The sequence below is a fragment of the Pan troglodytes genome, chromosome 17, assembly GCF_028858775.2.
Source record: "Pan troglodytes isolate AG18354 chromosome 17, NHGRI_mPanTro3-v2.0_pri, whole genome shotgun sequence".
In the NCBI taxonomy this organism is placed as follows: Eukaryota; Metazoa; Chordata; class Mammalia; order Primates; family Hominidae; genus Pan; species Pan troglodytes.
The window spans coordinates 64,255,270-64,268,354 of NC_072415.2; the positions used below are offsets into that span (position 1 = coordinate 64,255,270).

Sequence of the window (13,085 nt, forward strand, 5' to 3'; positions counted from 1 at the left end):
GGCTCACTGCAACCTCTGCCTCCTGGGGTCAAGCAATTCTCCTGCCTCAGCCTCCCGAGTAGCTGGGACTACAGGCACGCACCACCACACCCAGCTAATTTTTTTTTTAGTAGAGACAGGGTTTCACCATGTTGGCCAGCATGGTCTCAATCTCTTGACCTCGTGATCCGCCTGCCTCGGCCTCCCAAAGTGCTGGGATTACAGACATGAGCCACTGCACCCGGCCTTTGTTCTTAATAAAGAATGATATACTCTGCTGGTATTAGAACAAAGGTGGCATCATGTGTCTACTTCAGTAGACACACAGAAGTATTTGCAACCGTCTGCATGAGTAAACATATTCAAACCTGTGAGATTCTCATTGTTACCAAGGATGACTGGAGGCAACTACTCTAAACTGTTTCAAACTATGAATCCTGAATCCATGAAGACTGGAAAGGAAGCATGGAACACGTCAAACTATTGATGCTACACTGGTAAGATGGACGTTCTTCCATTCACTTATGTTTCTGTGCAATAAAAAAAAATTAAAAGAAAAGCCTGGCTAAAATATTTAAGATACACAACTAACTTCCATTGTCTAATGAGACAGTTCATTGCCTACTGGCACAGAATGAGACATTATTCAAAATGTGCTGCATTATTCTTCACTCAATCTTATTTTGGTTTTTAGTATTTTTTCTCCTTTTAACTGGCCTAGAAGCTCTGACGACAGAATGTCTTTAATTTATTATTCTAAAACAGTATCACATGAAGCTGAGCAATCTGTAAAGCTGGACTAACTAGTTTTCCCAGAAACTGTCACAGAAACAGTCAGTTCTATTACCTCTACCCTGAGGACTGCCCTGAGTCACTATTAATTTATGCCCAGCTGTGTGTCTGAGTTTTTCTACAGTTTAGTTTAGAATCTAAAGGACCAATCTACCATCACCTTCGGAGTTAAAAGCCAGACACTTTTTTATGGGACAAGATTAAAGCTGTTTATGTATATGCAATCTTCTTATATCTTCAATATAAGAAAAAGTGAAGCAGAAATTCTTTGTTACAAAATTAAACTGGCAAACACATTCTAATATCAGAACTAAGTTTCCAACCTTTGACAAAACTTACGTACAGACTAGCCCTCAAATCAAAATTTAATACATTTTATAATAATGTGTGTATTAGGCTGAAAGTATTTTTCTTGAGGATCTATTTTATCCCCTAGTTGCAGGGAGGAACATAAAAATAAATCTTTCTTATTTTTAAAAATTTTACTTCCTCTCTTTCCAGTAAGTATCTGAGATATATCTTTTGTACACTCCCAAAGGACAAAATACACAAAAATTAATTTTTAAAAACAGAAAATCAAGGACAAGGAAAAAAACAGATATCCTTTGGAAAAGATCAATAGTGATACTAGAGCTAAGCATCAAATGTGGATCTGAATTTTCAAGGGGCCTGGGCAAAGAGAGAAACATTCAATTACACAGATGCCATGGTCAGAAAGGAGGACGCATACCAAGTAATGAGGAAAACAAATAATGTCCAGGTATTAAATCTAGAAGAAAATCGATAAAGACACTAAACTTCACAACAAATATTAAGCAGATTTCAAATGCTCTTTCTTTTTTCAGTGACTTTCCATGAAAACCAAGAACATAAGACTTAAAGGACAACTCAGTAAAGGTGAGTCTGAAAGGGCCTAATTATTGCATAACCTTCCAATGATCTCACGTGATTAAGGATACAAGAGAATAACTAAAGAGGCAGATGAAGAACATGTATCATAAGCCAGTGGCTGTCAAATATTTTTGTATTTCTACCCCTTATGAGAAATTTGAAAATATATATACCCCACCTGCATTTTAAAGTCAGCAAGAATATTTCATATTTTAATGTAATCAGTTGCAAAGGATGCACTTACCAGAAGTAATTTAAATGCTAATACTTTAATAATAAACTGTTAAATCTAACAGAATCTAAATGCACCCACCATTACCTACATTACCTATTTATATACAAACAAACTCTTCAATGGTTATAAATTTTCATTCCCTTTACTCTTTGAATAATTCCATTTCCAAACTTATTTCTTATTTTAAACTTGATAATCTTTCACTGATCATTTATGTATCATGAAATTATTTCACTTTCTGTGACCATAAAGCTCTTAGTGATAAAACAACAAATTTCTTCTGGTTTATTATAATTATTAGTATATATGTGACCAAAATAAAGTATTACAATTTTTAGTACATAAATTACATATATAGAAGTTGTGTGTGTGTGTATATATATATATATATGTAGCTTAATGAAAAAAATTTTTAAAATAATTTTATGTTCTCAAGTGTGTATTACTAATTGCTAGAATGGGACAAGGTATAGCATCAATTCTATTCCTAGTCTTCCTTTTTCATAGATGTAGCACTGAGAAATGTTGTTCACATTTATGAGTAGATAGAATGAATTTTATTCCACGTCATTCAAATTCTCTGAACTCCTTTTGAGTTATATGATAGAATGTAACAGTGAACCATCAAAAAAATTTAAAAATCAGTCAACGTCTACATAAAGTCCTCTAAATTTTGTTGAAAGCAAGTAATTGTACTTGTGGAAAGAACTGACTGTGCCTGAGTCATTCGTGTTCTCAATCCAGTATCTCATAGTGTCCCTTTAGGATATCAAACATTTTGTACCATGGTAATATTGCATACAAGTGAGAAGTATGCTGTTCTGTAAAATGGGAGGTTGACTATAAAGGAGAATTACAGAAAAAATAATGTGTACTTCTATCACAGGTTACATTCTCAGATCAGCTGAAGGAAAGAGTGTATATGGAATTTAAAGATATCGAAATGGATTCCTTTAAAACCATCCATGTCTATGAATATCATGTAAAGCCTCCACACAGCATAGTTTGAGCACCAGGGACTTACGCTATACTATATTGTAAATACCACTTTTTTTCAGTATGGCTTTGAAATAAAGTGGTATGACAGTTCAAATTGTACACATTCTAGGGTCCAAGCCTAGTAGACTCATTTTATCTTTAAAATTCACACAAATTTTGCACGTTACCTTAAACATTAGTCATGTTTAAGGTAAAAATGTTGCTCTACCTACCCAAAATGTTCAAATAAAACTGACACTTCCAAGTATTATTCAAGCGTCATTTTAATTCTGTGGTTTTTGCATACACCGCACACTCCCCAAAAGATACTCCAATTTGAGAAGCAGAGACTATATCTCTAAGGTCAGTTTCCTCATCTGTCAATGAGAATAATAATAGCTATTGGATAAAATTCTTATAAAAATCAAACAAGATAATGCATGTTATGCTGCTGCTGCTGCTGCTACAAATGCAGCTTTCATTCAGTTGATCATTGAACAAAACTGAGTGCCTACTACGTGGCAGGCACTAACTGGACCATCCATATACAGTCATTAAAAAAAAGAAAAAAAATCAGCCCTTAGTAAAACAAGTTTAGAGTTTATAGTCATGTTGGTACAAATTCTAAATAAATAGCAGTTATTTATTTAACCTAAACAGGTTATTGAACATGCTATTAAAATTTAGAAATTTAACCTGTTAAGTTTTCCCAGAAATAAAGCTATCCCCTGGTTCAAACAAAGGTGTGCCTGAGTGATACCTTTAGGTCAAATCAAGGCTATTCTCAAAAAGTAATTGGAGATTTGCTCCAGAATATATACGGTAGTCCATAGTGAATGTCCTTCCACAAAATCAAATGCCAACAATGGAAAGTGCCTTACAATTCTTCGTAAGTTTTTAATTAATATAATTCACATACCACAAAACTCATCATTTTAAAATATACAATTCGGTGGTTTCTAGTATATTCACTAATTTGTGCAACTTCATAGGTTTTTACAAAAAGTAAAGAAAAAATTATCTGGTACCCATGATGTCTATGCAGAAAATCCACTTAGTCTAATATTCTATATGGGGAACAAGATTTTTTAAAGGAGATTAATGGCATATTAAAATATTAATAGGATGGATGGAGTACACTTTGAGCTCATTAAAAAGGACTACACCTGTTCACAGAAGAATGATTACAATTCATCAATGAAAACACGTTTTGAAGAGTTCTGCTTGAAAAATAACTTACTGGAGCTTTAGTTAATGTAACGGACATCACTAAAGATGCCAGAGTTTCAGCCAGATATCCTAGAACAGTCCTACTCAAACTCAGACAGTTATTCTATGGCGTTAATCATCTCCTTTACTTCTCAGTTGGCATTAGCTATGTACACATCCTTGGGAGAACTATGGAAATAGTGACACAAATAGTTTTCTGTAGGGCTTAATTCTATTGCTGACCTGGAGTCTACAAGTTAGGTTAACTCTTCAGGACCTATAAAAGTTCTGTTAACACCTGGGCATACCAAACAAATCTTGTTAAAGCCATATCATGGACAACTCTGTCTCCGAATCTCCCTTCATGATTATCACTATAGCCAAGTCCAGACCCTCTCAGAAAGTTCTATCACGCTTAGACACATTTGAAGCACTAGTTTATAATATAATACAGCTAGTATCATACTGAACAAATCATTCTCATCAGCAAGCCTATTTGCTAACATGGCTAACATTCTTCTGTCACTCTGCTTCCTAGCAATCGCTATCCAATCAATAGCTACATGACTCAAATTAGCCAAAAGGATGGAACAGTACTATTATTAATAGCTAATAACCTGATTATCTTCATTAGCTAAAGAATATCAGCTAAATATCCTTTATGTATTCACTTATTAAAAATATTTTTGTATATGAGAAAATTAGCTCTTTGAACAAGAGAACATGAACTTGTTCTACTGTCTTTTGCTACATCTTTCCCTTTCTTCCTTTATTCATTCATTAAACCAGCACTGTCCAAGTCACCATCATCCCCACCTGGACAAATACAACAGCTTCCTAACTGGCGTCCGACTTCCACTTCTGTGTCTCTACATTTTCCACACACAGTCAAAGCAGTCGTATTTCCCCCTATGTAAAACCCTCAGACAGCATTCTATACTATTCCTTATGCTGGCTGGCACAGCCCTATTACCAGGCTTGCCTACTTAAACCTCACCTAGTACTACTCCTCCACTCCCTAAGCTCCAGCCAACCTGGCCTTTTTGTCTTCACATGATGAGTGCATCCTTCCTTAGGGAATTTACACTGGCTACTCCCTCTACAAGGAAAGCTTCTCCTTCTGGTTTTGTATAGCACCTCAAATGTTGAATATTTAAAATTGATTTTATTTACTCACATAAATTATTTCCCTAAAGTGACCTCAGTAAATGGCACCTCTATCTACCTAATCTAAAAACCAAGAACTCACCCTTTAGTACTCTTTTTCTGTTATGCTCTACACACGACTCATCAGCAAAACCAGTCAATCCTATTTTCAATAGATTTAGAATCTGTCCACTTCTATCTCCACGGGCACGCGTCTAGATCATCATCATTATCATCATCAAAATCATCATCATCATACTACAACAGCTACTTGCTCCTCCCTTCTACTTTTGATTTCAGTATCAAATTAATAGGAACCTGTACTCAACAGTGGCCCACACTTATCCCTTGGAGGGACTTTAGGGCCTAGAAATGCTAGACTTATCACCTACGACCTATTCGTTCCCCTTCCCTGTCCCCAACTTTATCTACAGAGACCAGACAACACTCAGTTGAGCAAGACTTTAATAACTGACAAAAAGGGTATCAGTATCTTTGGCAACAATTTTACTTTCTCCATAGGTCAGGAATGTTGGTGGAATAAATGAAGTCTTTGTTTTCAGTTTGGATGGAGGAATCCTAGGAAGGTAGAAGCCAAGAGGCAGTTCTTACCACACTATGCCCTACCAGGAGCTGGTCATCAGAATGGTCCTACCACAGGGCTCTGATGGTGGTGAACTGACCATGAAGTACCTCAGGCAGAAATAAGTCAACCCAGTAAGGCATTACTTCATTAACTGAAAAATCCATAGTCAAACAAATGCCTAATCTGAGCTGCAGCAAGTGACCTGGCTCTTCACCTACTCCCTCACATCTTCTGCCAAGCTCCTTCTCCTGCTTTTAAAAAAGTGGTTATTTTTCAGTTATAGATTCCATTGAGAATTTGAGGAAAATAAGCTCTTGGAGAAATGTACACAAGGCTGGATGCTGTGGCTCACGCCTGTAATCCTAGCACTTTGGAAGCCAAGGCAGGTGGATCGCTTGAACCCAGGAGTTTGAGACCAGCCTAGGTAACATGGCAAAACCCTGTCACTACAAAAAATACAAAACGTTAGCCAGGAGTGGTGGCCTGCACCTGTAGTCCCAGCTACTCAGGAGGCTGAGATGGGAGGATCACCTGAGCCCAGGTCAAGGCTGAGTGAGCTGTGATTGCACCACTGCACTTCTCCCTGGGTGAGAAAGTGAGACCCTGTCTCAACAATAAAATGTACACACACAAAAATTGCACACAATTCAAAGGTTCCTGGAGGTCTTTCTGAGGCATGGTCGCCCAGATTAGAAACCTCCCTGCCTACTGGTTCCTTCCAAGCTGACCTCTTTAAATCTTTAAAGGAAAAATAACCATAATGTTCTTTGATCATGCATTCTCTTCTGAATATTGTCTTCTCTCTTCTTCTCATTCAAGCTTCTTAAGAGTAGGCCAACCATTTTTGTGGAAAGGGGTAAAAATGCATGTATGTGTACATGTTCGTAAATGCATATAAGCTCTAGACAGACATACAAAAAGCATCATTAACAAGTTTCCTCTAAAGAGGATTGGGACTAAGAGACAGGAGAGAGGGAGACATTTTTCACTGAATATCCTTTTCATTATGGGCCCAAATTACTTAACCAAATAATAATAAAATTTTAAAACATCTGAAAGAACAGGCACATTGTGTTTCTAGTCTCTCATTTCCCAGAAACTTTCTGGAATTCTTATTCAGGACTTATCCTTTCTATCCATTGAAACTGGTAAAGTCACCAGTTGCTTCATAATTTAGAAATCCAATGGCTAGACAAAGTCTTTATCCTCCCTGATCTCTAACAAAAATCTTGTTTTCCAGGTTGTTGTAACACCACATTCTCTTGATTCTCCTATTTATTTTCTGGAAGGTCCTCTTACTCTCCACAAGATTCATTTATTCATTTAATTCATGGACCTACAGAGTGACAAGATACACTTCATTTGTCCTTATTTTGGGCATTATCAATGACAAAAACACTATGAAAGGAGTTCTCAAAGTGTGACCTGAGAATTCCTGGGGGTCCCCAAGATCATTTTGGAAGTCCAAGAAACAAAACTATTTTAACTCGATCTTCCTCACTCCACCCCCAAAACTTGCCCTTATCCCCCTATTCCCTGACTCCCCTGCCCCAAGTGACCAAAGCCAGGGTTATTGCAGCATCCATTCTCTTTGTGTAACCATCAGGTACTTACATCTAATTTCTCAAGTCTCACCTTTCCATACTTCCTGCACAGGATTCATTCAGGCCATCTTTATTTTTCTAGACTACAAGAGCCCAACTATTCTCCCTACTTCTAGTTTCATCCCTTCCCAAATCCAGTCTCCATACTGTGCCACACTCTATATACCCAAATCTGATTCTTATCATCACCACTAAGTTTCTCAAACTACACAGAAATTGCCACCAAGATAGGTAAGCTCTTCACAAAATTTTTTATTATTGTTGAGGATAATTAAAACAAGTACTTTCTAGATCATGTGACTGAGAACCTAGCATACAGCCATATACCAATCCAAGTGTGTATTTATACTCACAAAAACATACTACCACCTTAAACCAAGATCATTCATGAGAAATAAATAATGGCAGACTTAACACACAACTGATTCCATTCAAGAAAATATGATGTTCTTTATTTTCAAACGTATCCAATTTGGGTGAATAGAGAAATGTGACGAAAGAATTGAGCCTTTCCAAGATACCAGTAGTATTGTCAAGCAAAACTAAAAAATAATTTGTTCCATACCATATTCATATTGTAAGCAATTTGTAGAATATGTCATATGTCACATTAAATTAATGTTAGGGAACTTGAATTTTATTAGTTTTGTAGATTTAATTTATAAAACATTTGATGTTAAGACCTAGAAACACAAATTCAGTATGTTTATACATCTAAAACACTAAAATAAACTTCTAGTGACAAACCAAGCTGCATGAAGTCCCCTAAACATATCTTGCACTTAGAATCACTGTACTCTTCTTTATCCAATCCTAGAGTGTCTCCAATTAAATTTTAGTATCATCTTGCCTCTCCTCCCAGTTCCCTGCTAAAAATGTTGAGTCACATCTGTGAAACCCTGCAACACCACCTCTTTGAAAAATCAAACATAAATCCCTAAACAATATTTAGCTTTTGAAGCAAAGGTTTGGTTTTTATTTGCATATTGAGAGGCAAAGCTTATTTGCATATTGAGAGGCAAAGCTCCGTGCTGTTCAATAGGATAGTGACTAGGTACATCTGGCTATTTAATTTTAAAGTAAAACTAAAAATTGAGGCCGGGCGCAGTGGCTCACGCCTGTAATCCCAGCACTTTGGGAGGCCAAGGCGGGCGGATCACGAGGTCAGGAGATTGAGACCATCCTGGCTAACACGGTGAAACCCGTCTCTACCAAAAATACAAAAAATTAGCTGGGCATGGTGGTGGGGGCCTGTAGTCCCAGCTACTTGGGAGGCTGAGGCAGGAGAATGGCGTGAACCCAGGAGGCAGAGCTTGCAGTGAGCCGAGATCACGCCACTGCACTCCAGCCTGGGTGACAGAGCGAGACCCTGTCTCAAAAAAAAAAAAAAAAAAAATTGAGTTATTCAGTCAGACTAGCCACATGTCAAGCACTCAACAGCCACCTGTGGCTGAAAAGAGTCCCGTCATCACAGAATGTTCCCCTGGATATGCTGCTCTGTAACTTTTTCCCTTTAAGGTCTGAGAAACCTGCTCATGACTTCAAATATAAACTGTGCTGATGACTTCCAAATCTTTCTCTAGTCTTTTTCCATTAACCTAATGGAATATCTTCAGTAACCTTCTTGATATTTCAACGTCAGTTGAAGAGATGGAGGTGGTGGTTGGAAATAATTATGGCAGTCAAGAAAATCAATAAGGTATAATGTAATCAAGAATGGAATCGATTTTCAGGGTAAGGTTAAGATTGAGTTTGAGATATCTGAAATAGGTACTGCAAAAATAGTAGTAGAGATTAAAAATGATGCCCACTTCACCCTACCCACCCATCCTAAAATAATTAAAAACCACTCTGCAGAGTTCTTAAAAAGATATCTTTCTGGCCGGGCACGGTGGCTCACGCCTGTAATCCCAGCACTTTGGGAGGCCAAGGAGGGCAGATCACGAGGTCAGGAGATCGAGACCATCCTGGCTAACACGGTGAAACTCCGTCTCTACTAAAAATACAAAGAAATTAGCCAGGCCTGGTGGCGGGTGCCTGTAGTCCCAGCTACTCGGGAGGCTGAGGCAGGAGAATGGCGTGAACCTGGGAGACAAAGCTTGCAGTAAGCCGAGATGGCGCCACTGCACTCCAGCCTGGGCGACAAAGCGAGACTCCATCTCAAAAAAAAAAAAAGACGTCTTTCCAATCACACCTAAAGATATTATTCATCACCAGTAATTCACCTCTGATATGGAAAACATGTTAAAATCATAGCTTATAATTACTTAATGTAAATTATAATGTAGCCTGTTTCAAAGTTCATTTTGTCAATTAAAGCTCTAATTCTTTCAAGATAAGAGTTTAAAAACAAAACATGTTGGGCGTGGTGTCTCACGCCTGTAATCCCAGCACTTTGGGAGGCCGAGGTGGGTGGATCACCTGAGGTCAGGAGTTCGAGACCAACCTGGCCAACATGACGAAACCCCATCTCTACTAAAAATACAAAAATTAGCTAGGCGTGGTGGTGGGTGCCTGTAATCCCAGCTACTCGGGAGGCTGAGGAAGAGACAATCGCTTGAACTTGGGAGGCGGAGGTTGCAGTGAGCCGAAATACCCCACTGCACTCCAGGCTGGGCGACAGAGCAAGACTCTGTCTCAAAACAAAACAAAACAAACACAATAATGTACTGAAGCCAGATTCACAACCACAAAGCAAAACATTACCTCAGATTTCTATTAATTACTTTAAAGCTCTTAGCTTTCTTTACACTGTACTATCATAAAAAAGACATAATATAGTTATTACTTAACTAGCCACAAATATATTTTCTGCTTTATAGAACTATCTAATATGTTGTTGGTGTTACTTTCCAAGAGAACTTATTTTTTAAAATGCAAAACTCCACTTTCTGACCATTTAAATAAAATCAGATGCCAAAAAAAGACCATGCCTCCAAAAATTAAGGCAGAAAGCTTCAGAAAACAATGAAAATGAAAGGTATTTCCAAAATAATGTACGGTATAATTTATTTATTTAATAAACATTTATTACCACTATACACTTCTAGAATGAGGTGGATGGTAAATCAAATAAACATAAAGCAATATTAAGTACCTACCGTGTGCAAAAGCAAAAAAAGACATGGTCCCTGCCCTCATGGAGCTCACAGTCTAGCTGAAGCAGACAAACAAGTCACAAATACAATGGCAAAGCACCAGGGAAGCATTATGGAGGAAAGGATTGGTTCTGCCTGGAGTATGCAGGGCAGGCTTCCCAGAGATGGAGACAATGAAGCTGGGTCTTGGATGAGTAGGAGTTCGCCAGATGAAGGGGAAGGGGGTAAGCACATTCCAAGCAGAGCAAACAGCGTATGAGCAAGCAGAGTCTTGAAAGCGCATGCCATGGTGCAGGACGATGAGTGTTCCAGCGCAGCTAGAGCAGAAAGGTGCACACAAACTGAAGAGATGAATTAGTGTTTGGTTTTTGATGAAACATAAGTGTCAGAAAATAAATCTGCACATTACACTTAACGTAACTAAACTGTGGTTCTGGTAACAGTACAGTAATCTAAAAGTACTCTTCATTTCATAAATACTGAAGCCCCTTTTATAGGTACCCAGCACTGTGTTTTAAGATGGCAATTTTAGAAAAATACACCTGAATTTTCCTCTGTGCATTTAAGAAGCAAAGTAACCCCAGAATAAAGGTTTCCTGAAGCTGAAATCACAGTGATTTACACACACACAAGGTCCTAACTTTTGCTAACTTGGGCTCCCTCTACTGCTATTCTTACCTTTCTTAACATCTTCATAGTGACCAACTCAAATCCACCCCATAGTTAAGCAATACAGAGGCAATTTAGCCTTCTCTTTCATTCTGCCTCTCTAAACAAAGGACCTGCCAATGTCCCTATGAAAACCAATGCAAGGTATGATATGAAGAAACAATGCATTTTGACCTCTGTATCAATTATCAGGAATTACACTACTGTAAACTGCACAAATTGAGGGAAGCCAAGTATGAAGCAGAGACCCCATGCCCCTCAGAAAATGTAAAATGACAAGAGGCAAGAGAGCTCGGGTCAGAAAGTTTCCAACGCAGGCCACCAGGCAACACTATTCACCAAGGTGGCTTGGTGCTCAGGAAGGGGGTGGCTTAGGGAAAGAGCAGTGTGGAAAGCAAAGGAATTAACATGGTCAAATTTACTTTGCTAGATGTTCTATATAAATTCCCATTTACTCCTTACAACAATGCTAAGGGAAAATTTTCTTACTTTAATTTTACCAATGAGAAACTGAAGGCCCTTGGAGCCTAAGAAAGTTTCTCATGACTGCATCAGCTAATAAGTAGCAGAGCCAGTTCACCAAGCCATGCCTTCCTGGGTCCAAAGCCCTTCTTACTCCACTACACTGCCAATGGGTTCCTAAAATGAACACACACTCCCAAGGGACTTATGGGGTTACATCAGTCACATCTTAAGAAAGAGAGCCCCTACTTCTCCCTCCACTATTTTCACTGTCAGTGTGAAGACAATGGTGGTGGCAATACCCATACACACAGATCCTTGAAGTTTAGAGGAAGAAAAACTAAGAAAAAATAGTCACATATGTTTAGTTGTCCCCAGGGAAAAAGGAGCTTTCTTTGTAAAGATATTGGGTCCTTTAACACAATTAAATTAGTACAGGCTTAAGTATCTCTCATCTGAAATGCCTGGGACCAGAAGAGTTTCAGATTTCAGATATTTTTCAGATTTGGAATGTTCAAACTGTATCATAATTCAAATGAGATTTGCTTAAATTGCTATACAATAAACTATCAACCGAACAGCTCGATAAAACTAAGCGCTAACGGAAAAATATCCAAACATAGAATTAGGATATTATTCAAAAAGTCATTATCCTCAACATCATCAAAGGTCAAAAAAACACTGCCCTTTCTCAAAATCTGAACCTGAAAATCAAGACGTAATTATAAACTATGGGGTGAAGATACCTGACACATTAAAATTTTGCCACTTTTTGCACAACAGGAACTATTTTGAGGGAAAAAGAAAAAAGCAGACAATTAACACCAAAGAAACCTTTTGTAAACAGCCCCAGTGGGTCAGAAAGTATGATGTTCACTGACCTAGAGAGATACTGAAATGCTGTTTTCTACTGTGCACAATTTACTTATGCTCTCTCTTGCTGGGACAGGGTGGGCAGGGTATGGGGACATGCACGGGACATTTGGACAACCAAAATTCCAGTCACTTAATTATGATGTGAGATACTTTTTGGAGAGCTTTCGAAGTAGCATATACATACGATAAGTAAATTAACCAACCTTATTTTGATTGAGAGGATCGTTTCGCAGTCTCTGTTTGTTCTTCTGTAATTTACTAGGCATCATCTTTCCAGTTCTGAAGTCAAAACTGCTGAGATCAACAGTATTTCCCAGGTACCTTGCCAACTGAGGCTTGCTTCTGAACTTCTTACCACTTGGACTAAAAGAAAGGTAAGGTTAATTGAACAAAAGGCAACAATATTTACTCTAGGTCTCCACATAAGCCTTTTCTTCGTGTCTTCCCCTACCCTCAATTGATACCCCATTCTAATTTTACATATTTTTAAAGAAATGTTAAAGTTTTGCTAGGCGCGATGGCTCACGCCTATAATCCCAGCACTCTGGGAGGCAGAGGCA

General features: G+C 38.0%; 1 protein-coding gene across 2 annotated transcripts in view; it reads right to left on the reverse strand.

Moving 5' to 3' along the window:
- The window catches only part of MBD2 (methyl-CpG binding domain protein 2), a 69,781-nt gene that overhangs the window by 37,679 nt on the left and 19,017 nt on the right, over positions 1 to 13,085 (reverse strand). The window contains exons 2-3 of one of the 2 annotated variants that reach the window (XM_024350847.3): positions 12,729 to 12,888; positions 10,413 to 10,835 (exon numbers count right to left, since the gene is read on the reverse strand). In XM_024350847.3, the coding sequence (XP_024206615.1) occupies positions 10,629 to 10,835; positions 12,729 to 12,888 (367 nt within the window). In that variant the 3' untranslated portion in view covers positions 10,413 to 10,628. Of the gene's footprint in view, positions 1 to 10,412; positions 10,836 to 12,728; positions 12,889 to 13,085 lie in introns of those variants that run through there. The other variant, XM_016933740.4, reaches the window with a different exon arrangement.